This window comes from Nyctibius grandis, chromosome 1, assembly GCF_013368605.1.
Source record: "Nyctibius grandis isolate bNycGra1 chromosome 1, bNycGra1.pri, whole genome shotgun sequence".
In the NCBI taxonomy this organism is placed as follows: domain Eukaryota; kingdom Metazoa; phylum Chordata; class Aves; order Nyctibiiformes; family Nyctibiidae; genus Nyctibius; species Nyctibius grandis.
In genome coordinates, this window is record NC_090658.1 from 40,744,858 (window position 1) to 40,770,561 (window position 25,704).

General features: G+C 46.7%; 1 protein-coding gene across 4 annotated transcripts; it reads right to left on the reverse strand.

Annotated features, from left to right (window-relative positions):
• Nucleotides 1-17,461: 17,461 nt before the first annotated feature.
• On the reverse strand, nucleotides 17,462-24,881 carry ZBTB18 (zinc finger and BTB domain containing 18). 4 transcript variants are annotated; one of them, XM_068406795.1, is made up of 4 exons: nucleotides 24,224-24,240; nucleotides 23,225-23,308; nucleotides 20,459-21,146; nucleotides 20,222-20,346 (listed from the first exon to the last, which is right to left on the reverse strand). In XM_068406795.1, the coding sequence occupies exons 2-4, from the start codon at nucleotides 23,235-23,237 to the stop codon at nucleotides 20,316-20,318; spliced, it is 732 nt and encodes a 243-aa protein (XP_068262896.1). In that variant the 5' UTR covers nucleotides 23,238-23,308; nucleotides 24,224-24,240; the 3' UTR covers nucleotides 20,222-20,315. The 4 variants fall into 4 exon arrangements, with proteins under 4 accessions (XP_068262879.1, XP_068262887.1, XP_068262872.1 ...); XM_068406778.1 differs by lacking the exon at nucleotides 24,224-24,240 and adding an exon at nucleotides 24,793-24,878 and having other exon boundaries at nucleotides 17,462-21,146; XM_068406786.1 differs by lacking the exons at nucleotides 23,225-23,308; nucleotides 24,224-24,240 and adding an exon at nucleotides 24,793-24,881 and having other exon boundaries at nucleotides 17,462-21,146.
• Nucleotides 24,882-25,704: the final 823 nt, after the last annotated feature.

Here is a 25,704-nt window from a genome sequence, read left to right on the forward strand (position 1 = left end):
ATGTGAATGTGATGGAGACCTACGACTAAATATCTCATTTATTATTTTGCTTTAGTCTTCTGACTTTTTATGAAGTTTCTCTATGTTAAAAATAGAGGAGGCTTCTGTTAAACACATATTTCGGGTGACCTTCTCAGAAAAAGAAATTGTCAGGCCGAGTACACACAGATGTGAATCATATAAGGAGCATGCGGAGGGTTGTGAGCAGAGGTGAAGGTCCCTGTGTGGATGCTGCTGAGGGCTGCGGCGAGGGAAGCAGGGCGGGAGGACGCTGCCTCTCCCCGTCCCCGACTGCTGCAGAGGCACCCGCCGAGCAGCCGGCAGCGGCTGACGCACCTCGGCGGCAGCGGCAGCACTGGGGTGCCAAGGGTCTCTCCGACAGAGATAAATTCCTCATGAGAACTGGGTCTGCCTTCCTTAAAGCAGAATTACTGACCACGGCAGCCAGCGACTTGCTGGGTAGGGAGGTGCACTTAGTGGGTCCCCAGGGAGGAGAGGGGCTGAGGGTGGCCGTGCTTTGCTAAACGTCCAGGCTTCACCCCGCTCAGCCTGTGGCATCCCTGGCACGTGGCTGGAGCCCAGCTCCCTCTGCTCAGCGCAGTCATCTCTTGCTGTGCTGCTTATTCACACGTCCCAGCTCACTCTGTCTAGCTGCCTGGGTACCGATGCCAGGGAAGCTGAAACACCGCAGGCTCTGCAAGCCCACCCAGACCATAGGCTCCAAAGTGCACACTGCTGCCTCTTCCTCCGAAATTAATATCTCAGCTAGCTAAATTAAAGCAAGCAGGGTTTCACCCAGGCATGTTGTGATCACACCTCTGACTTGCAATATAGACTTACCATGTAAACTGCTAAGCAAGGTACAGTGCTCTCCCAGCAGGAGAAGACAATGTCTGCCTGCAAGGAAAGGAGGCTTGGGGTGGGAAAGCAGGGTACGGAGCCTTCTCCAAATGGCTCCCGGGCACCCGTTCGTGCCGGCACAGGAGACCCAGCACACGGGGAGAGGGCTGCATCAAGGTAGACGCTGCTTACCCAGAGAGCACTAAAGTCAGAGGCACAAAACTCGTTTTATAAAGGAGGCAGAAACCACCGCAGCTGGGCAAAGGGAGGCAGTGAGGTGGAGCCGCAGAGCAGGCCCCCGCCAGGGCCAGAGCCCACCGCTGCAGAGGAAGATGTCCTTGCCCATCCCAGCCCACTGGCGTATTTTATTGCTCTTGCACATCTGTGCAGGGCTCAGCGTTCACAGGTGGGTTGTTTCTTCTGCCCAGCCGCTCGCTGCACCTCTGCGGAGCGCTCTTCAGCACAGCTTCATCTGCGCCCGACGCACTGGTGAGGCTGCTGGATTTTTATTCTTTGCTTCCAAATCAGTAGGCTCGTTACCATTTTTTAAAAGTGTGAATAGCTGCAACAGAAGCCATCAATTAGCACAAGCAAACAGGGCCAAAGTCCTTCCTTCCTCCTCCCCCACAGCATATTGTGAGGAGAGCTGTGCTCTTCTGCTTCGGAGGCTGCTGGAGAGGCTCTGAAGTTGAGCGGCCCCGCTGCCGCCTTTGCACCTGCTCTAGGACGGACAGTACGCTCGACGCGAGGGAAGCAGGATGCGCTTTCAGTGCTGGCACCGGGACAATGGGAGCGAGACCAGCTCAACAGCAGCAGCAGCAAAGGCAGGCAATTTTTTTTCCCTTTCTGTTCCAGAGAGCCTTCCAGGGCTAAGGGAGGTTGCCAGAGGTTGCCTTTTTTTTTTTTTTCCAAGCACCTTTCTCCCTTCCCAGTGCTCAAGAAGCTGCAGAGAGAAGCCCCTCCAGCAGCTTTGCTTAATTACTCTGATCTATGGTGAGGCTAGAAAGACTTCTCTGTTGAATAGTTTGCAAACTGGACCATGAGTGCCAGAAGATTTCTGTTGATTAGATGATGCAGAGTATTAATTAGACTATAGATGATATGCAAGGGCTTTACCATAAGTTTGCTGCCATTTGGTCTGGGCACATACATTTATTGCCACATTGCTATTTCTCCCAGAAAACCGGTCTCATGGAGACAGCCTGGCTCCTGACATGGTTCCCATCCAGCAAGGAGGAGGCCGACTGTGTTCCCACTTGTGAGCGAGGGCACTGGTCCTTACCAGCCTTGCGAAGGATGCTAAGAATTAGAGCAGCATTGACCAAAACCCACTGAAATGTGACGTTTGTGGGTGAGACCCACCCTGCCTGCCCAGCCCCTTGGCCGGTGCCACCCTGCTGCAGTCGGACACTGGTCACCAGCCAAACCAGGCATGGGAAGCACAGTTGGGTGGCCACCAATTTAAGTGCCAACGTGCACTTGGCACGGGCTCTCCTTAGTCCCTTTTCGAGCCACATCAAATGTAACCTCCAGGGCAGCGGGGTTGTTCCAGCCGCTGGTTATTCCGTGTTTGCTGGGGCCCTGGGAGTTGCGTGTGCAGTCCCCTTGGGTCATGCTCTGAGTGGCTCTTTCCAAGTGCAGAAGGACATCTGGGATGCAGTTACTACTGAAAAAAACCCAATAATTTTTCAGACCACAGGGCAGATCAAGAACCTATCTTACATGCTATTCTTGCCAACAGCCACAGGTCCTTGAGAACAAGGCACAAGAATCCTATACTGGGCAGTTTGGGAAACGTGGCCAACAGGGGACATTTCTGTCCAACCTTTGGTGGTCTTACTTCCTAAAGCATGATTTATAGCTCATTATCCATATAAATACATATTTTTTCTTTCTGCAACCTTTTTATGCTGTTCCAAAGATGGGTACCTTGTGGCATAGAGTTCCAGTGGTATATTACCCATGCTTGAAGAATATGTTCTACTGCTTATCATGTGTAAGTAAATAGAAATTACAGTCTCATACAGAGCGAACAGGAGCACAGGCTTATCTCCACTGTGTTATTCACTGCTTTACATACCTCTAATGTGCCCCTCTTCCTTATCCTATTTCTAAATTAAACAGTCATCCTGTTTTTCACATCTCTCATTATATAGAGGTCTTTCCATATGTCTAACATTTGTTTGAGTCTCAATACATCAGACCATGTAACATACTGATTCACAGAAATCTCACGTTCTGTAATGACCCAGCCTTTGAAATCTGCCTGCATTTTTAAAAATCTGGCTCAGATTTTGACTTATCAAACCTGACCACCTCTCTTAATCAGGGGTTGCTAGTATTGCTTTCAAGTCAGATTTGACCTCAAGCATTCAAGCTTGGTTCAAACTCAAGTTTATTGAAAACAGCAACTTTATTCAGCTCTTTAAAAGGCAGATAAACATTCCCCTGCCGTGTTTGCAACTTGGAAACGTCTTGCCATTACCCTGGATCGTGGCTCATTTAAAAGCAGCAAATGGGCTGCTGCCCCTTCTGAAATACCACCTTCATATCCAATCTGCAATGCCTTCAGACGTTTCCAAAACCACTTCAGCCCCGCAGACATCACGCTTCTGCAGCACAAAGCTGTTGCCTCGTGGCGTTAGAGAGCTATCGACAGACACTCATTCGGTAGCACGGGAGATGCCGTGGTGCGAAGGCGGGCAGCCAGGGTGTCCCCGCTGGCACTGGACTTCGCTGACTCGGTGTTCAGTGCAGGCAGAGGTACATCATTTCAGGTCCCATGCAGGAACTCAACTCTCTGTAGAAAACCTGCCAAGCAAAATGGCATCTGTCTTGCTTAATATTTGCAACTGGAGGTATTCAAAAGCAGCCTGGACATGGTCCTGCTCAGCCTGCTCTAGGTGGCCCTGCTTGAGCATGGGTTGGACCAGATGACCTCCAGAGGTCCCTTCTGACTTCAACCCTACTGTGATCTGTGACTCTGTGATAACACATCTGCCTCTGTGACTCGGCCAGTCACAGCAGCTTAATTAACAACCAACACTGTAGAGCCATGCATGCTGCAGAGCCGTCATGGGTCTGCAGCTCAGGATCACCGCAGAGAGGAGAGCCACAGGCTGGGTCCTGTTGCAGGCTCAGGCTCTGCCCCAGTCGCACCCCTGCGGGGCTGCTGGGACAGCAGGTCCCCCCTGGGGCCGGGGAGGGCACCTCCTGCCCCGCAGGATTTACTGCAGGTCAGCACGCCTGGATAGAAAGACACAACTCATCTGTCACATCAGCTGAAAACTAGCTCTTGCTGAACCTGATGCGTTTCAGTGTTACACATAGGTAAAAAAGTAGAGCTGTCGTGAGCATGGCTTTGCCCGGGTCCACCCACACCGCAGCGCCGTGGTCAGACATCGATCGTACTGGGACTGCAGAGGTGTTTCACTGACCCATCCCTGCTCTTGGTACTGCGTCTCCCCAGCTCACTCTGGACGTTGGAGATGCGAAGGGCCTTGGCCCACAGGCCCCCCCCGTCTTTTCCACTGTGCAATTCCCTGAAAATTTTCGCATCTCACCCCCTTTACTTCCAACATTAACCGTGAGGGGTTGTGCCCACCCTGTGCTGAGGATACACGTTCATCACCCTCTGATTGTTCCCGGTGACCCCAATGTTCAGATTAGCATCCGACCAAATCGATCCCAGTCCAGGAGGTTTCCTACGTGCCAGTCCTCCAGTTACTCTGCAGTGTAACCCACCTGCCTCTCATGGAGCTTCGATGTAAAATGTCCCTGGTATCATTTCATCCCCTTGAGAGCCTCTAAACTGTTGGCTCTTTTTGCATTTCACACATCAGTGGATTTACTTCCCGCTTGTCTTAGCTCTGCACCCTACTCATACTGAGCATCTCCACCTTCCTCAGACACCAGTCCTCCAGCCCTATCTTAGAAACCCACTTGCTTTTTTAGATAAAAGACTTCTTTATTAATTAAAATAAATTGCATTCACTTTTACTGGCCACAGATTGCACAGTCGCTGGCTTAGGTTCATCTTTATGTTCAGGCAACTGATTTGTACTGTATTGAAAGGTTTTGAACTCTTTTCTGGGGGGTTGATTATTGAGCTCTAGTACAAAGCTCTGGTTGAACGCCATCCCTTTGCTGTTTTTAAACAGAGTTAGGACTAGAGAGGAGATGGTTCAGTGCTCAGGACACCGAGCAGCAACACAAGGGACCGTGCTGCAATTTATTCTCTGGCACCAGCTTCCCGCAAGGCCTGGAATGGTCACTTGGTCTCTTTGGCTCTGAGTGCCCCAGAAAGGGCTCGCCAGCACAGCTCCACTACCCAAACACAATTACAGCCCATTGCAGCAGGCGACAGTTTTTTCCTTGGACATCCTTAAAAAAACCTGCTCCCTGAGCATAATGATCTAACCCAGAGAAGGATGTTTTACTCCTCTAAACGCATCCCCTGTTAGGCTGTGATTAGCACAGGTACGGTGACGAAGGACACGAACGATGTCAATCCTTTTTTACCGCTGCCACTTGCCAGGTTTGCATGGAGAAGTTTTGCTGGCGTAGCCTGGGCCAATGCATCTCCGAACCTTATGTACGAGGGACAATAGGCAATCCAGGCCTCACAGACTATTTAAGAATAAACTCCAGACTGTGAGCTGCTCAGACATCTTGGTTGTCGACTGCATATAGGTGCCATCCTAAAACTGTGAAACTGAATACCCTTAATTTAAAAATTCATGCCCAGATCTGTGCTTTGCCCTTCATCCTTGCATTTACAGAAGGCTAAACTGAGATCCCAGATTTTACATCCAAACGCTGAAATGTTCACAATTCAGACTCCTGCGCAGGCTTACAGACAAGCACATTTTAAAACCGCATCGTGTAAACTGTTTATGTGCTGAAGCAAAGCCAGGGATTTTGCTAATGACAAAGAAATTGTTCTCTCCTCTGATAGCTGAAAGAATTCCTCTAATGACAATAAAGCCCCCTCCTTTGCAAATTTGCTTTGGGTGGATGGCATGATTAAAGAACATCCAGCCCAGCTATGATTTTTCAGATCGCATAAGTACCTTAAAAAGATGCTCATTATCTAAAGTGACGCCTCTTCCCTAATTGCAGTGCCACTATTATGTGAGATTAATTTTTTTTCCCCAAACCCTCGTAGATGGTAAAACAATGTTTTAGACTTGGGAGCAAGACCCACTCGGAGAGGTAGCGTTTGCCAACAGAGATGGGGGCAGGTGTGGGTCCCCCCCCGACGGCCGCCCGTGCTGTGCTGCAAGGACCGCTCTGCTCCTGTCCTCACGTCACCCCGCCACATCCAATCTGCTGCCCCAGATCGCAAATGGGAGTAAAAAGGAGTGCAAAACCCTTGGCTGGGAGGCGGTTCAAGAAAAAGATGAGGCTGACACTGAGACCCACGGCAGCCCGGACTGACATCTCCGACAACTTGCACACACGGAGAAATGCTTGTTTGTTTGCTTCGCCTCCTGCTCCCTCCCGTTCCTTCAGCCCCCGGTGCCATGCCAGGGCCCAGCCACACGTCCCGGTGGGACTGGGCACCGTGCTGGAGGGGCAGCACCCGCAGCCCCCACTCGCTGGCAGCCAGCTGACACAATGGCTCCCTGGCTGGGGAAACCGGGATGTTCGCCGTGAGAAGTTTGGTGCAAGGGAGGCTGGAAGCATCCCTGCTCAGCCACCGCAGCGGGCAGGGAGGGCAAGGGAGCAGCCTGCCCGCACCAGAGGCTTTCCTTCCCGTAGGGATAAAGGTGGAAATGAAGCGTCTTTCTTGCCCAGGTGCGTTGGGCATAATTAGTCCCAGGGGCCAAAAGGGCACCCATCAAATTAGTGTGAGCAGGGTGGCCCCAGCACCCCAGGGCCGCTCCTGTCACCTCATGGCAATATGGGGTGAAGGTAAACTTGCACAGAGCCCCCCGAAAGCACTTGTGTCTCCTGCCCTTATCCAGGCTCCCGGCTCCCACCAGCATCAGCAACGCAGCTATCGAGGACCCACAGCCACCAACACTTGCAAGTGGCAGTCAGTGTACAAAAGGGGCTCTGGAAGAGATTTTAACCCCCTTCTATTAGTTTTTCATAGCATCAGTGTTATTAGGGCAATAATTTATTGGAGTTTCTTATTTCTCTCTGCAATACTGAAGTATAAGATATGCATCCATACATACGCTTGAAATTTCTGGGAACTCCGTAAACCTTGTAATTTTAATCCTATTATACGGTTTATATTTAATTGATTGCTAGTCAGAGATGAAAATTTCACAGATCTTCTAAAAGAACGAATATTTTTAATCAGCTCAGTTAGTCAGGGAAAAGGATACGCATCCTCTCTCTAAACCAGCATTTCACAGCGCCGTGCAGGTTCCCGCTACTGCCGAGCCGGTTACCCCTCAAAAAAAAAAAAAGTTGAAAATTAATCCAAAGCTAAATCAGTGACATGATTGTATTCCCATTACACTCCACTTAAATGCATATGTTTACAATATCCTTTAATAATAATTATTATTAAACATAGTAAAATACTTCCAAACTTGGCTCATGGCATCACTGTACTTCTAGTGGAAAAAAAATTATCTGAAGCCTTGTCAATATGCCACTTCCTCCTCCCCCATCTTTTAACAGAAGCAGCCTCCAGTGAAATAATCCAAGCTGTGTTCAAGAAGTTGGCAAGTGGGTCCAATTAAATGTGGTTTTAGTGTATTCTGGCATTTGCATATCTAGTTTGCCAAGAAGTAATGTTTTAGTTAAAAAAAAAAACACCATCCAAAAAAAAAAAAACACCCCACAAAAAAACCCCGCATCGGTCCAGACAGAGAGTGGATGGTGTGATGCATCGCTGAACTTCGTCCTATGAATCACAGCAATTTAAAAAAATAAATAAATCAATCAATCATTTTTGCCTCAACTATTGCCCCTTTTTGGTTGACAGGCTTTACAATAATCTGTATGTCCTATAAAAGAAAACATACAGAGGGAATATTAGAAAATTAATGCAGCAAACTGAAAAATCAGCTTTAATATTTAGTGAATCATTTAAAAACTTAAATCACAATGACCTTTATTTCATGGCAATATTTAATGCTGTAGCAGAGCCGTTCTCCAGCTAAACAGTGATTAAATAAAGCAGTCCATCAAAACAGCGCCTGTTCTCCAGGACGCTGAACTGAGAAGTCAATCGTCGTCAGCGAACAATTGTTTACCGCTGCTGAGAGCGGTGCCTTGTTTTTTGTGGCTCCTTCCCCGCCCCTTGCTATAAGAGCCGTCACCGCCTCTGTGGTACCCCAGCCTCCGTTACCCCTATGCCGGTGGGTTACGCGCCATCTCCCGGGTGCGGGAGCTCTATCGTGTCCCAGTGCCATTTGGTCATCACTTGTGGGATGGCCCCAAAGGGCCACGGATGCAATCCCTCACCTCCTTCCCCCTTCCAACCCCGAGCAACATGGATAAAAACCCCGTCAGAGGAAGGACGTATGGTAAAAAAAAAACACCTCAAAACCCCCGCCAGCCCTAATCCTCCACAAGGCTAGGCATAAAATAGTGTTTAATGTATATTGGCCAGCCCTTTTACTCATTTTTTCCATAGCCAGGACAACCTTGCTACAAAGCAAGGAGAGTTAATTAATAAAACGAGGCAGTGTGGGGTTATATGGAATCTTTAAAGCCTTTATCAGTTTGCCAGTCCATTAGCGGGGCTGCATTCTCCACAAACTCCCTGCTCCAATATGTGCAGCAGAGCAGTTAATTTCTTTTGGACTCAGTCTATGGCACCAAGCTGGTTTTTTTTTCCCCCATCTTTATCCAAACAAACTATTAAATAATCAACAAATAAGAATATTTAACCCAAAATAATGACAGGAATGATCGCTCGCCTAAAAACTATAAATTAAAGCTATCCAGTCACAAAAGAAAGTTGAGTCATCCATTAAGCAACAAAGGAGAAGGAAAAAATAGATCGCGCTCGGATGTTTTTGTGGCGTTGGTTGACTCGTAAATGTGCCTAAGCCGAGGCCCCAAGAGGATGGACAGCTGGAGCCCGAAATCACTCCGAGACCATCATCAGGCAAGAGCTTCCAAAATATTAGACTATGCCCCAAAACCCAAGAAAACAAAAAGACAGAGGCCACCATGGCCCTCTCTCTGACCAAGGTGCAGGTTAGGACCTGGTGTTTGGAGCTGGCTGTGGAGGGGGAGCCTCGCGCGGCCCAGAGAAATGCACCGCGCAGCTGTGGAACGGCAAAGCCCATCGGTACCGGGGACCAAAGCACCCAGCACCGGAGCTGCAGCGTCCCCATCACTCCCCAAAGGACTGGGAAAGGGGGATGGCGAAAGGACCTCCCCAAGCTGCTGCCACCCTGTGGGGCCAGCAGCGCTTCCCCTCTCCCTGCTCGTGAGGAGGGCCACAGGGCCATGAAGATGCCACCAGCTTCTGTCCTGCCCGGCCACACCGACCCCTGCCCTGCGCCACTGCTGCAGGCTCAGGCAGCAGCAAGACTTTCCACAGGGCTGCCAAGGAATGCAAACCCCACTTTTAGGAGGCTCCGCACCCCTCTCTGTTCCTAATGCAGAAGAGCCATAGTTAAAAATGTTGGGGGAGCTGGGGTGATTTCCAACCCCCTGGTTGTACTTCTCAGAATAGTTGTCTTGTAGATGCTGTGCTAACAAGGTGCCTGAGAGGCACCAAGCTGCGGGCTCGCAGCCACGCCAACGGCTGCCAAAATTCAAAGCCCGCTTCAGAGCGGCATGACGGGCGAAAACCTCATTCACGGCATGTGCTCAGGATGGCAAAACGGTCTCCTAGGGGAAACGGGGCTGGAGAGGTGGGAACAAAATGCAGCAGTCGCAGGAGTATCCATATAAACTGGCAAAATGCTACGGCTGGTCATTAGCCGTAGCTAATGACATTAGCCATAGCCGTTTATTTTCTAAATAAACAATGTGGACATAAATCAGGGGTTCCAGCAAGGGCCCACTGAAGACCACAAAGTATCTCAGGAGGATTTGTGATGGAATGAACACTTCCATAATTAGCTTAATTTCCGCCCAGAACAGAGGGATGAACTTCTATTTAAGCACACACCCCTGGTGTTCTCCAGAGGACTTGAAAATTATATTCTCTCCCCAACAAATAAGTCTGGAAGAACGTGTTCAGCTTGGATCAGCCGACAGCAGAAAGGCGCGGAGCCAAGCCTAACATCAGGCATCAAACATGGTGCACAAAGGGGCTGGAGAAGTAGCACAGAAGATGTGGTGAAAACACTCCGAGATATCAAACCTTGCATCCAGCTCCAGTACAAACATGACTTTCACTTCCATTCCTTTTTCATCCTTCTTCAATAAGTTCGGTGGCTTTGAATTACCCACATCCTATGGGCTCCCCATCCCCAATGCCTCATTCGGTAGGAGGGCAGGAAAAAGCCAAGGACCTCTGCTCCACGGATGGGGTCTCAAGATTTCAAGTGTGGGCTTCAAAACCGGGATTCTGCCATCTGTAAAGTCATGAGGAGGAGACTTTCCTTTCTTTGTTCAAAAAAAAAAAAAAAAAAAAAAAAAAGAAGCCTTTGAGATGAAGAGAATTAAAAATGCTTCATCCTCCAGGACTGCACCAGGAGCAAGGCTCGCAACCTTGCCATGGTATATTGCTTCCTTCCTAAGAGCCAGCAAAAAAAGGGAAAAAACCTCATAATGCTTTTTGTCCTTAATAAGAATCAAAGTGGTGTAGAAAATAGGCTTTATACCCCCTATTCCCATAGCCTGATTAATGTGCTCTGTCTTTCAACATGTGCTTTCCCTTAAACCTCATTTTTCTGTAATTTCCTTCATTCTTTTAACAATGTGCTTATCCCTCTCCTAAAAAAAAAGCCATTATTTACAGATGTTCCCTCTCTTCTCACCACATTTGAATCAAAAGCGCAGGCTCCTCCTCCTTCTTCTAAATAAAAGGAGATAAGATCAGAGATAAGATCATTTCAAAAGGTGAGCACTGATATTAAATTTCAGCAATACATGCTAAGCCGATGTCTTTGTAAATTACTTTTTTCTGCTCCAGATATAATTCTGCCCTGTTCTGGAAGTAACAACAGCTACCCAAAGGAGCTGGGTATTCCCAAAAGCAAAACTTTGCCTGTCATTAATACAGGCAGTTTTGGACCAAAGGAAACTAGCTCAGCGATGAACGGCTGCAGGACCTATCAAAGACTCCTGTTAAAAAAAAAAAAAGGTGCATGAAATGATTGCACTTTCATATGGGGGAGCCCTGAATCTGAAGAGCATCCATCTAACATAGAAGGCTAACATTAGGATGAACGCTAGTCATCTACTCGCTGTCTTGAGAGTGACTCATGTGTAGTTCACCTCAGGTAGGTCCCAAACCTTAAGAGCTCTGCTCGCCCTCAGGCTCACATTCCACAAAGAAGCAGCGTTGAGAGATCAGACCCTCACATTTAGTATATGTTTTTAAAATAACGTTGCAATACAGCACCCAGATATCCAGCCCCAGACCATCCAGCGGCATTGTTAGTTCAGAGCACAACACTTCAACATCAGCTTATACCATCAGGTACTTCTGTGACTTGCGCATCCCTCGGCCCGGGGCGGGCAGTGAGCGCTCCCATCTCCATTTACCTGCTGGGAAAGGGCAAGTGCGGTTGTTTTAACGCCGTGTTTGAATCACTCCGCGTTAGCCGACGTCTTTCCAGAAGCAGCGCTTCAGTCACTTTCAATCCCTCCGGCAGAAGCGTGCCTACAAACCTGCTGTCGTTGCGGGATGAAAGTGCTGTTTGCCGCAAGATGCTCACCTCTAGCAAGCTTGCTGGCGAAGGAGTGGGGAACCGTCTAGCTTGGCCCTACAGGCGGCCCCAGCATCTGCCTCCTCGTACCCTCAGCCCAACACAACACCCTCAGGCTGGAAGGTGAATATGGCTCTGCTGTATTTTCTCTGCTCGGCAGGAATCCACCTTTTCCTCTGAGCTGCAAACTTTGTTATATATTAGAGAGAATAAAAGAGCACATTAAAATTAGCACTCTGTTTAAAAAAAGAAAAAGAAAAAAGCTTGATCTACTCTCATTTTTAACTACTGGTTATGGGCTTTAAAAGGTGTCCTCGCCAAGATTTTAAAATGCATGGGGGTTTTGATGCAAATTTAGGCTAAGAATAACAAATTCTAAGTGAAGTACTGCTTTATGCCATTTTTTGTCCTCGCTTTTTGGGAAGTTTTCTCTCTGTGAGACTTTTCCAGTCATTATGAAAAAGAAATACATTTCTGTTTATCACACTGAATTGGGCAAAACACAATTTTGCGTTCACCTTGCATCTCAGGAGCCTTTTCTTTTAAGCATAGGGTACCAGTGTTGAGAAATCCTTGGAAGTCAGCTGTAGTGAGTTATCCAACACTTGCAGAGGTACGTTGGTCTGTCTGTCAACAGGAAGCCTAGCATTCATGTGTTCGTTAAATTACATCCTCATAATTAATACAGAGATATACAGCTTTCCATTTCACCAAAAATTAGAAATTGCCTAGTTAGTGTCATCTCGTTCAGACACAGCTCCTTCTTAAAAGTCACTCAGTCATTTGAAAATAATGAAATATTGGTATTTATAGTATTTTCAAGCTGTCATATATATAAGCCTGAAAATCGTCCGCAAACAGAAATCAGATTCTCGATAGACAGTGACAGTCAAACTACTGTAAAAAGAGAGAATAAGCTACAGAAAATGAAGACCTGGTAGCTATAGCCTATGAGGACAGGATATGTTTCATTAAGATTTTAACTGTATTTTATCTCAGTATGAATTTCCAAAATTACCTCGACATGAATCCTCACTAAGTGCGAATACGTGGCAAATGCAGTTGAAAATAAATCATATCTTGTATGATAAATCTCTATCAGTTTCAAGGGGTTTTATTTATAGATAAAGTACATTTTTAAAATTGTAAAATGTATATTGGGAACACATCCAAAAGTTTATAAAAAGTAGCTTTAACGCTAAAATTGAAGACAATTTGACAAAAGCCTAAAATGTAGCGTCGAGGGTAGTTTTTATTTTCTTAATAGCTGTAAATAAGACTTAACCAAAATGTATTTCGGGAAGGTTGTGAAAGAAATATTTAAATCCCTATCTAGATTTACATCCAGATACGGCATATACCATGCCATAGAGCTGTTTTGAGACACTTAAGCCTTTTAATATACCTCCTGTAGTACTGAGGCAGTAACATATTGCTTTACCAGTTAAATCCTTTCGGAAGTCATGATGTACGTGTAACTTGCTTTCTAAATATTTTACTAATTTAAAGCTGGTTTTCATGCACTGGGTTGTAATGGCTGGGGATATGCTGTGTAAATCCCTATCTGGCACGTTCCGGACGTGGCACAAAAAAATCCTTCTTGGTGCTCAGATTAGCACTGATAACTGCGGGAATCACAAGCAATGGGTTGCACAAGACCACGTCATGGTGGCTGCTATGTACGAACACCAAACACATCTTCTAAAGACCTTTAAGGAATAACTGAGGCTGTGATTTCGATGCACACCTAAATAAAAAGTAGCAAGTTATTTTAAAGTACTTCCTCACACGCACAACCGTATGTTCATACACAATATGCACTTTGAAGTGTAATGCTGAGGTTAAGAAACACCAAAACACTGCACGTTAGAACAACCTAAAAAATAATCACCAGCTGTATTTTGCAATTAATCATTTATTTATTTCCTGCAATCCCAAAAATCCCCAATCACATGGAAATTTCAGCTCCAAGGCTAGACTGCGTATGCTCTCCCTTTTAGCCCCAGGAAAAAGCTTGTTAGAGCCAGGCTGTAAAATCTCAAAAAAGAAAAGAGAATTTGGCCCCGCAGTAACAGCCGCGGTCCAGGAGAGGCACAAAGTCTGTCCCAGCAAGGGGAGCGTTCGCACAGGGGTGAGCACTTCTGGCCCCCGGCTACAAATGGTTAATGCTGAGGAGTTACCAAGATGAAAATGTTCTATGTTCTGCACAATGTATTAGTGACTGTCTCCTAAGGAAAAACAACTGAAAGTAAGAAAGTAAATTAAAGCAAAATGACCCTGAAGATGATAAGCACACAACCTAGGCAAGGTCTGTTAGTCTGCAAAATTAACTAACCCAAGAAATTCCAAGGTAAGAGAAATACTCCAGGTCAAACACGGATTATTTTTGAAAAAAAAAAACACCACTAACTTTTTCTTTTTTTTTGGCAGACATCTCTGTCACTCGAAATCTCTGCAGCATTTGCCGTCACTGTCACAGTTAAGCCTGTTCCACCTTTGGCTTTACTGCTGCCTGGCTCTGCAGAAGACTCACCCCTCTCTTGCTCTGGCAGAGCTGGGCAAGCTGTGTCTTATTTGCACCAAGAGCTTTTCAATTTGACAGTCGGTTAAAAGTAATGCTTCTTTTTTAGCCTATGAGACTAAAATGGATAATCTCTCCCAAAAGGATGTAATCTCTCATCGGTAAGACCCATTAACAGGTTTAGCTGAATTTTATCACGCTAGCAGGAGCTGTTGGCTGTAAGTTTTAATAAGCAAGGCTCTTCCTCCTGTGACCACCTTCATTTGCCAGCAAAAGGGAACATTTCCACCTTCTGCCCAAAAGCATTCGCACAAATAAAGAATGAACTCCTCTCTTACCATCTAGAAAATAATTTTTATTAACAAACTCCCTATTTTTAATGAAATTACTAAAATAGGAGTGAAGTGCAACAAAAATTAAACAAGGACTCCTGAACCAGAATATTTTGAAAGAGCCCAGAAGATTTGTGCCTCACTTTTTCCTCCCTTTAAAAATACCAGACTGTTCTGTTAAAATTCACGTTTACCGTCCCAGTAAAAAAACCTTAATGCTTTGGTCAGATTTCTTCAATAAAAGACCATACTCTCTGGAAATATTTCAGTTTGGAAATCACATGGACAAATAGCGTTAATAATGTACAAGTTTGAGAACTGTGCTACAGAGGACTACATGACAATATTTTAGAATCAGTTTTCTAATTGTAGGGTATTTTTGCAGACTCGAAACGCATTTCACCTTCATTCTTAAGGAATTTGCACTGCTTCAAAGTGAGGGGAAGGAGCAGGCAGAAATTTTCTCCAAGTTCTCCTCAGCTACAAATCTCTGCAGCATCGTTGATCATAAACAGGGGGGCTCAGGGCTTCATTTTTGGAAGGAGGTTGGAAGAATGTATTTTAAAAGTTATCTATTAGGAGTCCATTAAAAAGTTAGAACATATGATTATTGCACAATTAGAGGGGGGAAAAAAAGACAGTCCACCACAGACAAATCACTTGATCCATTATCTGTAGAAGGAAAGCAGAGGGTACGCTGCGGCAGGGAAAGGGAACGGTGCTGTCCTTCCCGAGCAGGTGAGCCAGCACGGCTGCTGGGGTGAGGTAGCATGGGGGTAAAGGGAATCTATCCCTTCACAAATTAAATTTAAAATTTTATTTAGGCTTCCAAGAAGGCAATGCAAGTTTTGAAGGGATATGCTGGTTTCACTTAGGCTCAGCAGAAGTATATGGGATTGTTTGGTATTCACTTTTCCCCTAATGCGGGGCAGCAGGAGAAGCAACGAGGATTCCTTCCCTTCCTTGGCCAGAAAGTTTCATTTTAAACCCCTACCAAGTTCTTCAAATTGCACCTAAAACACACAAAGGTCTCAGTAAGTAGATGGTCTGTAGAATGCTATACGTGATTCAAAAGTCTCTGTTAGACCAACCCCCTAAGTTTGAGTTTAGAGAAATCATTCATAATTATAAAGAATATTAAGCTATCACAGGCAAAAAAATAGCCAGATTATATGTTTAGCATGTTCCCTGTGAGTCTCGGGCTAGAAGTACTCACAGTTAAAAAGTGATGACTATCACCGGTCAGAGAAAGTCTTCTGAACCTACAAAGTTTAGAGCACACGGTTTCCATTCCTGCAATTTGCCTTTGACCATCATGGCAACATGAACGGTGAGGATTTTGCTACCACATATCCTCAAGCCAAATAAAATGTTCTCTCATGTGTCATTATCTAGGGACTGTATTAAAAAAAAGAAAAAAAAAAGTTACAGCTATTTAGATATGTCGGTACCTTAAACCTTATGGAGAAAAGCAACATACAGGAGTATGTTTCATCTTTTCATTGAAGAAACACTTTGATAGCCACAAGCAAGTGTGTGCTGCACATGTATATCCCCTCTAGATAAAGCCTGAAAGTAAAAAGGATATTTTGAATTATTTTGTCATTAATGGCTAAGTTATGTTTTCTGTTACCCTTCTGAAGAAGGGCTCCTTCTAAGCCTAGTTTTATTTGGGAATCTACAGTCCTTGAAAATCTTAATGTTGGAGAACAAATGGTGAATCTCCCTCCAGCCACATCCAATGCTCATCAGCTGCACGGATTTCAGAACTGCAGTATTAGCCGTTTTTCAGTCTTGACGATACTTTAAAACCCTCCTAACTACGCATAATATTCCACCATATGAAAGCCTACAGAAAAGGTCTGCTGCTAGAAAAAAGAGAAATCTATGCAGCCAAAGACAATAACATTGACAAAAGGAAATGTTTTCAAAATATCTGTAATAACTGAAAAAAAAAAACCAAACACAGCAAATGATGATTGAAAACTGTTATAAAGAATAAAACAGTGAAAAAGGTTGTTTTGGCTAAGTACAAATTACTGTAGATGTAGGAAGATAAGCGGAATAGCATTAGGCACTGAGATGCACTTGGTCAAGGCACAACTGAAGTTGCACCCAGGCAGAAGACAAATGTAATGAAATGTTTAAGATTTTTTTTTTTCCTTCAAATTGGTCCTGCTGTCTCTGTTCCAGACTTCTAATTTCGCTCTACTTTTGTATTCCTGCTGGGCTCTGCAGTGCTGGTCTCGTTCCTAGGATGGAGCAGCCTCGACCAAGAATTCTGGGTATATCCTGTAACAAGCATCTAAAAACCGTGTCTTTTTCAAAGGTTTCACTACACTTCATTTTGGGTTTTTTTTTTAAAGGAAGGTTTAGTCCATAAGAGAAACCCCCAAACAGACTTAGGATTATTTTAATTTTCCTCTCTAGTCCTGACAGTTTTGATGTATTACCAGTATTTTGGATGTTTTGACTGCCTACTGTAAGGTTGACTGCCACTCAGTACCCAGCCAGTGCTTCAGATTAAGTTGTTGCCTTCTGCTCTAATGTTCTGATACAGACGAAATACAAAAGAGTGAGCCCGAGAGAGCTCCTTGGGGTGAAATTAAGCCCAGAAAAGGAATTGCATGTCTGCATAGATACTTGCATGGTAGCAAAATTTCTGGAATTTAATAGATTGCTTTTGCAACAGTCTTTGGGAAAGAAAAAAAAATAATAAAAAATTCCCTCTTACAGAATGATCAAGAGCTACACACACAGAAATGCTTTCAAAACACAAGCATTTAATTTTTTTAAATGTTAAGTGAGATGTAAATACGTACTTTAGCAACAAAGTGCTCAAAAGCATACTGAAAACATATTCCATACACAGTTAGCAATAGAAGTCTGTACAAAAGTAATAAAGTTACACATTATAAAAAATACTTCGTAACTATAATTTAAAAGAGGGAAAAAAGACAAGGGAATTGATTTCTCAGTTCATATAATTTATTGCAGTTAGCACACAGTTTAAAAATTCACCAACACACCAATAGTACAAAACTAAACAGCATTATAAGTTATTCCCCCCCTCAGGAAAATAAAACATACTATGATTGTCAAAGCTAGATGTCAGTCTAAGTTTTAGAACAAAATAAGAATGTGAAACTAAGGAAAGGAAAAAAGCAATCACTCACGAGGACCACAAAAAAATCCAAGAGAAAGTCCATTTTCCTCAGACACTGATTGTCTTCTCTAACTTAAGAAAAGAATGTAGTTTTAAAACCTAGAAACTATTCAAGTAACTAAAGATAACGCTCCAAGGCCATTTTCACAGCTTTTTTTTTTTGTTTTAAATGCCATTACAGCCAAATTAACACACATTTGACCAAATATTTCCAAAACAGTCCAGCAATACACAATGGAGTTTTCCATTCAGTATCTTAAGCACAAAAATAGGCTATGTTTACAGTAGTTAAGGCGATCAAATTTTAAACAAAAGCAGAGGGAAAAAAAAAAAAGGAAAAAAAAAAAAAGGAAAAAACAGCAAACGTTTTCCATGCTACTCCCATAGACCTTATTTGTAAGTGCAAGACAGGAAAACAAACACTGTGCAAAATGCTTTTGACCTGCGTGTTGGTCATTAAAACCACACGTCAGGCTGCAGTCTCTGCTGCTTGGATACACAAAGTCCTTCCCCTGCCCTCCCCCGGCCCCCCTGTCACTCAGGCCTGCCCAGGCCTTTCAGCCGAGGGCTTTTTCTCTTTTTTTCTTTTTCTTTTTTTTTTTTTTTTTCAGTCCACAGCCTCTTTTCAACGCGGGGGGAAAAAAAAAGAACGACCTATTGTGGTGGAGTGGTGCAGCAGGAATCCTACAAATGCTCATCTGGGGAAATGGACGCACCTCAGCTGGAGCTGGCGTGGGGTCTGTGCAATTAGAAGGGGTCTGGGGTTAGTAAATGCACACCGCACATGCAAATCTCGAAGCCTGGTTGTAAACATTCTTTTTTTTTTTTTTCTCCTTGTTAACGTAGCTAAATCGGCGACTCGTAGCTGAAGTTCATCACAACTTAAAGACAGTGGGAAAGTAATCTTAAATTAGATAAAATAAAAACAGTGCATTTCTTCTTCGTAACACCGGCATTTTCAACGGTGTCGGGTTTTTTTCCTAAGGAAATTAAATAATTTTCAACTCACTCGTTAAAGTTATACAATGCAAACAAAGACAAAAATATACTGAAACTCATGCATTTCTGTAGCGTTAATATTTACTTTTCAAGACTCAACTAAGAGCATCAACACAACCTGCCAAGTTCTTTGATACCTCCCCCCGGCCCATGTAATCAATTACAGTATACAATAACAGTAATTCACATTTTTTAAACACACAGTTCATCACTGCTGAAGCTGCAATATCCTTTTTCATCCCAAGCAAACCTTCATGTAAGACAGAGTCCCAGTGATCCCAGTGTACTCTCAGGGTTTTTGTTTTATGTTTTTGTGTTGGTTTTTTTTTTGTTTGTTTTTGTTTTTGTGTTTGTTTTTTTTTTCCAGTGGGAACTGTCAGAAATCCAGAAGTTGCCATAATAAGTTTTAAGTCAACTGCTTGTTTAAAAATAGATAATCCAGCATTTCAGAAATTTTCCATTTGGGTCTAAAAGCATTCAGGTTTCCAACAGCTAGAAAGGAGTCATGCAATTACAGAAATGTAAAGGAACTGACAAAATTGGGAAAGGATTTCTACATTCAGATTTTAAGAGGAAAGAGATCGAGAGCTTAAAAGAACGCAGTGTTTTGGGGAGAATAAAGCCACGTCCAAATTTTTTGAATTGGAGATTCCTCAGAAGTAAAGTATCCGCTGGCTTCTATTCTGAAAAGGGGGAAAAAATACGCTCCGTAATTTGTTACTTTGTCGGATTACCTCTACAGTTCGTTTTTATCGGAGTGCTAAATTAGTGAAATATTCATGCTGCCTTAAAGTGCAAAAACAAGCTAATAGCCAAACTTTCAGTTCAAGGAAACAAGATTGCTTTTAGACTGTACCACAACTATATAGATTTATATATATATTATTTATATATATAAAAATTTTATTTCCAAAGTTCTTGTGAGCTATCTTCTAAGGTCCAGTCTCTGACAGTAGGTAAGCTCAGTGCTTCGCTTTTGACAGACAATGAGTTCACCAACTCACAGTGAAACTTCCGAATGTGTCTGTAAAGGTCTCCGGACTGTGTGAACCTGCGTTCACACCACTTACAAGCATGAGGCTTCTCCCGCGTGTGAACCACTGCGTGGCGGCTCAGGTTGTGGGAGTACTGGAAGCTCTTCCCACACTGGGTGCAAGTGTAGGGCTTTTCACCTGAATGAGTCCTCTCATGACGTTTCAAGGTGTACATGCAAGAAAAAGTCTTACCACACAATGAGCAGGTCGGGACATTGACATCGGTAGCAGGCTTGCTGCGGATCCCGTCCTGCTCTCGAAAGTGCGTGCTTAAATGGATCTGCAGGATGTGAGGGCTAGGAAAGACCTTGTTGCAGAGAGGACACATGAAAATTTGGCCAGCGGGGCTAAGTATGTTTGACACATAAGGGAGCAAGCTGCTGTCCATGTTTCCTTCCACCTGGACTCTCTCGTTCTCTGGAGTTATCATTTCGTCATCGCTTGCCTTGTCCTCTCTATCTAGCTCCCTCAAGACCGAATCTTCCCTCATCGGAGCCAGGTGGGCCGGCTCGTACTGTACCCTGTTATTAGTGCTCACACTTTCTTTCACAGTGCTATGTTCCATATCATAGTCATTAGTGCCAACATCACTCTCATCACAGGAAGCCTCTTTCTCCACCTTCACCTGAACCAGGCTGCTTCTAAGCATGTCCTGCGAAGAGAAATAAGAACTGTTCAGATTTTCAACTCCTGAAAGGCTGGACTTGACAGACAGGTCCAGCACGCAGTCAACATCTGCTGAATCCCTCACGGAGGTGACAGACCTCTGGGACAAAGACTCTGTTGAGCTGCAGGGGCTGGCTACTGTTTTTCCAGCTGCTGCTGCATGCGTCTCTGCCTCTCCGCCAGTCTGGGGAATGCCTGCTGAGTCTGAGGGCAATCTCATCCACATGTTCCCAGGCTCAGCCGCCAAGTCCCTTTTGCTAGGCAGGATGTTCAATTTTTCATCTTCTCCGTCGTCTTCATCGCTGGGCAAGTCTCCTGGCATGTGGCTGCTGCCGTCGGAGAGGCTCTCCACTTTGTCTGAACAACTTGAGGCGTCTTCCTCCTTTTTTGTACTGTCTGCCTCTGTGGTTGCTTTCTCTTTCAGCTTCTTTTTGCAGACTTTGACAATGTCATACATGTGGAGATAACTGGCAGCTGCTAGCACGTCTTCAATGGGCAAGTCTTTGAACTGGAGCTTTCCTTCGTACATGAATTCAAGCAGGAGAGCGAAAGCTGGGGCTGTAACAATGTCGCTGTTCAGATGAACAATGTCCCTTTTGTCCAGCTGGTCCTTGTAAAAGAGGTGGAAATACATGCTGCATGAAGCCAGTACAGCTCTGTGCGCTCGGAACTGGGCATCTCCTACCAGAACAGTGCAATCACAAAGAAAACCCTGATGTCTCTGCTCACTCAGACACTGTAGCAAATGTCTACTGTGGTCAGGAAACTCCATACTGTCTTCATAACCTATAAGCAACGAGATTTTAAAAAATTAAACATAGGTCAGAATCACAGAACTTATGAATCCAAGTTATTCCACTCTAAAAACCTCGTATTTATATTGCCAGAATTCTGCTACTGACACCATGCAAAGATTAAGTAACACACATGTACAATGGCAACTCTTTCCCTGATCAACTGAAGTTACGATTTTCTTTCAGTGGTAAATAAGTCATTCTAATAAGCGCATAGGTACATGTGTAATTTTTTTTAAAGTATCACTGCTGTTCATAAAATCTGTTCAACAGTTATTTTTTTTATAGGGAACTTCTTCCAGATTGCGTCCCTAGGAGGGCAGACCCCCCCCAAAATTTTTTTTTTTAACACTAAGTTTGAGAGATCACAGAGGAGGAAGAAAAAAAATAATCAGATCGCCAACCTTCTTTTTAAAGTCAAATTGTAGTATGAGGAGAGGTTCGCCCATGAAGAAATGCTAATATACCCAAATCTGACGGTCTAACATTCAGAAAGTATAAAAATTATTTACGGGTGTCAACTTATACTGACAGCAAAATCAAGGTTTTTAGAAATTTAGTTTGCGTGGTTTTCTTCTTGTAGTAAGGACAGTTTCAGGTTTTAAACCTTCTCCATACTCTATAATAGAACATGAACATTTTTTGCCAACATGCAGAATTTACAAAAGAAAACTAACAACCGAAACGCCAATGAGCACCACTTCCCCTATGCAGAAGGACAGAAATTTTCCTCCCCTCCCACACCAGGCAGAGTTTGCAGTACCAAACTTTAGGAAAAAAAAAAAAGTCATTCAACGTGAGCGTGAGTGCATGTGTGCATATTTCAAATCAGTATCCCGAGGACTGTTCTTACCAAAGTATTTTTCTATTCACCTTCCTTGATGATAAAGAAAAAATAAACTTAAAAAAGAAGTAGAGAAGTCAAAACTCAAGTGGACAGTAAAATCTCTTAAAAACCTGTCTTAATCTATTCTTCTGTGATTGATAGCCATGCTCTCCCAAACCATCTAAGCAGATCGAGGCTCTCGAGGCTGGCAGATAGTACTGAAAAATCCTCATCCCTCGCAAACCAAGATGTACTAAAACTTACAACACAACCCCTACGATATTCTGTAAAATACCATTGCTACAGTAAAGCATGAAGATTTACAATACAATCACTTTAAGTGCCCCACAGCCAACATCAATCCTAATCCTTAAGAGGGCTAAAAATAAAGATTGGAGGGCAGCTCACAAGGTAGCTGTGATCAAATTAGGAGGCTGAAAGGACAGAGAGGGACGAAGAAGGAAGCTTATAAACATCTGATCCAGCTGACTGTGGCCATATGGCAGCTGCTGCCCAGATAAAGAGATTAAGAATAGAGGAGTGCGATTACAGCTGTCTGGCCAATTCAGGCAGCTCAAATCTACAAGTTCTAAATTAGTCACAAATACAAAAACTCCTTCAAATAATTATTGTTATGCTGAAATAAAAGATTTCAAATGCTACACGCAAGAAAGAAAAGAGGAAACCAGTCAAGCCATTCTCCCGGGTACAAAAGTTTTTAAACACGTAACTGATTTCTATCTTTCAGAAGCACTACAGCTGTATGCTACTACAGTTCTGAGCTGCTGGATATTTAACTGTGAAGTTTAATGAAAGACCTCCCCACAAACACATTTTAGTCAGAACGGTCCTTTTTTAAAAAAGCACACTTTTGTATCTTTCACTAAACCCCCTGTAAAGTCATTTAAAAGATGCAATACAAGAACATAAAGCAGAACTCTCTTTAGGCTTGCCACTAAAACCACTGCAGTTTTGGTCTCAGAAATTAACTTGCTCTCTCCTTCTTCCAAACCAAGACATTCTCACAATATGCATTAAAGTTAATGCTAACAATGTGCCCGAGAACTGATACTCTCCAACTGTAGCCCAAGCCTTTTGACTAAGTCCACTTATCTATTTAATACTCAATTTCATATATTACTTCTAAACTTGGTTAGAAAAGTAATGTGGTTTTTTTTTCTGAAATTCAATAAACAACACACCAAAACAGAAATATGCTGTATCTAATCTATTGCTACTCCTACCTTTAGTACACATAAACCTGATTAAGTCCTTTCCTCTGAGTCTTGCTGGCTCCAGGTCTGTTAGATCGGTGGAAAAAAAGCAGACTAGGAGAGACAGATGCAAAGTGGAGATGATGTTAGAGAGGAATGAGATACCTTCTCCACACACAGATCTGCACACACTAACTCCCTGTCTGTGTGTTAGAATAAAAGGCTGAGGGATGGCAGGCTGTCAGCTGCTCTGACATCATGTTCAGATGGAAATGCTACCTCCAGCTGTGCTCCTTTTAATGCCATATGCTACTCCTCTACACTCCTGCCACCAGCTTTTTCTTAGGAGAACTTTTCTCTTCTGTTAGTATAAACAAAATACTTCAAAGTCTCTTTTTTTCAAACTTTCTAACAGAGAGGGGGAAAAAAAAAAAGAAAATCCTAAACATATGGGGCTCTACTGTATTTGCAGCATAGCAACACTTCTGCCTTAAGTTGCAGGACCGCTTTACGTACTGACAGCACACCCCAGCCACGGGGTAACCCAGCGATCCACACCGACTCGGTTTTATTGAGCCCAGAGGTTCGGTTAAAAGCAGGAATTAACCGAACCTATTTACTGCACTCACAGCTCCCCGCTTCGCCGTCGGCCCTTTCAGTTTCAACGTTTAGACTGCGTGAGTGTCACCGAGCACCCACACCCGAGCTCACTCAGCACCGCGCAGCAGCTAACCTGGCCGGGGCACCATCGCCAGCTTTCAGCTTTACCCGGGAATCGCTTTTCCCCTGCGGGGGCTCGGGCTGTCATTTATTTGACTGCTGCGGCACCGGGACGCCGGCCCCAGCCCCGCCGGCTCCCGCAGCCCCGTTCGCCCCCGCCAGCCGCCCGGCAGAGAGAGGAGCGGCAACCGGCGCGGCCGGGTGCCATGCCCCTCGCACCGCCGGCGGGATCGGCCCCGCCGCCTCCCCCCGGCCCCTCCGCTGACACTCACGCCCCGCTCGCCTCTGCAAAGTGGGCTGGTCACCTACCCGCTGCCGGGCGGGGGACGAGGCCGGAGCCCGCCGGCCCCCGCGCCGGGCCGGGCCGGGCCATGAGGGGAGGGGAGGCGCGGCGCCGCGGGCCGGCGGCGCGCAGCAAGTTCCCGGCGGGCCCGGCCCCCCCCCATCCCCGCCGGGCGACGGCAACTTTTCGGCGGGGCTGCCACCACCCGCCCCGACACCCGCAGGCCGGGGCCGGCCGCCCCCCGCCGCGCGGGAGCCTGCTCCCGCCGGGCAGCGCTGCCCACACCCCCGCCCGGGGCCGGGCGCGCCGGCGGCCGCCCCGCGGGGAAGGAAGCAGCTGCCCGGCGCGCAGGAAAAGCCGCCCCCGGGTCACGGCGGCAACAAAAGAAAAGTAACCGGGAGCGGCGCCGGGGCGGCCGGTCCCGCTGCCCGGGGAGGGCTGCCCCCGCCCCCCGCCTCTCCGCTCGGCTGCGCCCAGCCCCCGCCGGACCCGCCGCCAACTCCGCCCGCCCCGCGGGGCCGCACCAGCCTCGGCCCCGGCCCCGGCCCCGGCCCCGGCCCGGCGGGTATGTGGGGATGGGGGCAGCGGGACTCACACTCCGCGGCGGCCCGAAGTCCCCGCGCTCCCGCCGCCGCCCGCCGGCTCCTCTTCGCTCACTTGCCGCTCCGGGATCGCGTCTCGCCCCCCTCCCGCCCGCCCCCCCCCCCCCCGCGCCCGCTGGCCGCCGCCCCCCCGGCCCCCCCCTGCCGGCAGCTGAGGAGCGAGCGGGGCAGCCGGCGGAGCGAAGCGGGCCCCGCGTTTAGCGGCTCCCCATGGCACCGACGGCCGGAGACGGCGCGGAGCCCGGGGCCGGGCGGCCGGCCGCGGGGGAGGGGCGGGGGCCGGGGGCAGGGCGGGCGGGGGCGCCGGGCGCACGCAGCACGGGCGCACGCACGGCGGCGGCGGCACAGCCGGGCCCGGGCTGCGGCAGACAGATGTTCACCCCCTCCCCGCTCCCCACTTCGGACTCCGCTCCCTGACTGACAGCCCGGCCCGCCCGCGCCGCCGCCGCCGCCAATCGGCGCGGCGCTCCGCCGATGAGTGACGGGCCACTACGGGCGCTGAGTGGAGGAGGACGGCCCGGGAAGGCCGGCGGCACCGCCAATCGCGACGCGCGGCGAGGCAGGGGGCGTGACCCGGCGGGGAGCCGAGGCGGAAGGGGGCGGGGCCCCGCCGAGGCCAGGGGTAGGGGGCGGGGTAGAGGGTGGGGCGAACCATGACGGGGCGGGGCCCGTGTGGGCAGAGCTTTGCTCCTAAGGGCGCGCGCGGGGCGCTGCCTCGCCGCTGTTGCCCGGGGCGGGACGGCGCGGTGCATGGTGGGACGGCGGAGGGGTGAGGGGGTGGCAGGTGGGGCCGTAGGCCGGGGGTCGGCCCTGGCCCTGTCCCTGGCCCGGCCGTGCCCCAGGGGGGCGGGCTGGGCTGGGCTGCCGGCCCTGGGGGGTGAGGCCGGCCGCCTCTAGCGTGCCCC

Coding starts and splice junctions, on each gene's coding strand:
- ZBTB18 (XM_068406771.1), bottom strand. CDS start 24,287: ATGGCCCGGCCCGGCCCGGCGCGGGGGCCGGCGGGCTCCGGCCTCGTC. Junction 21,147..24,223: donor CGTCCCCCGCCCGGCAGCGG/GTAGGTGACCAG, acceptor CGTTGCTTATAG/GTTATGAAGACAGTATGGAG.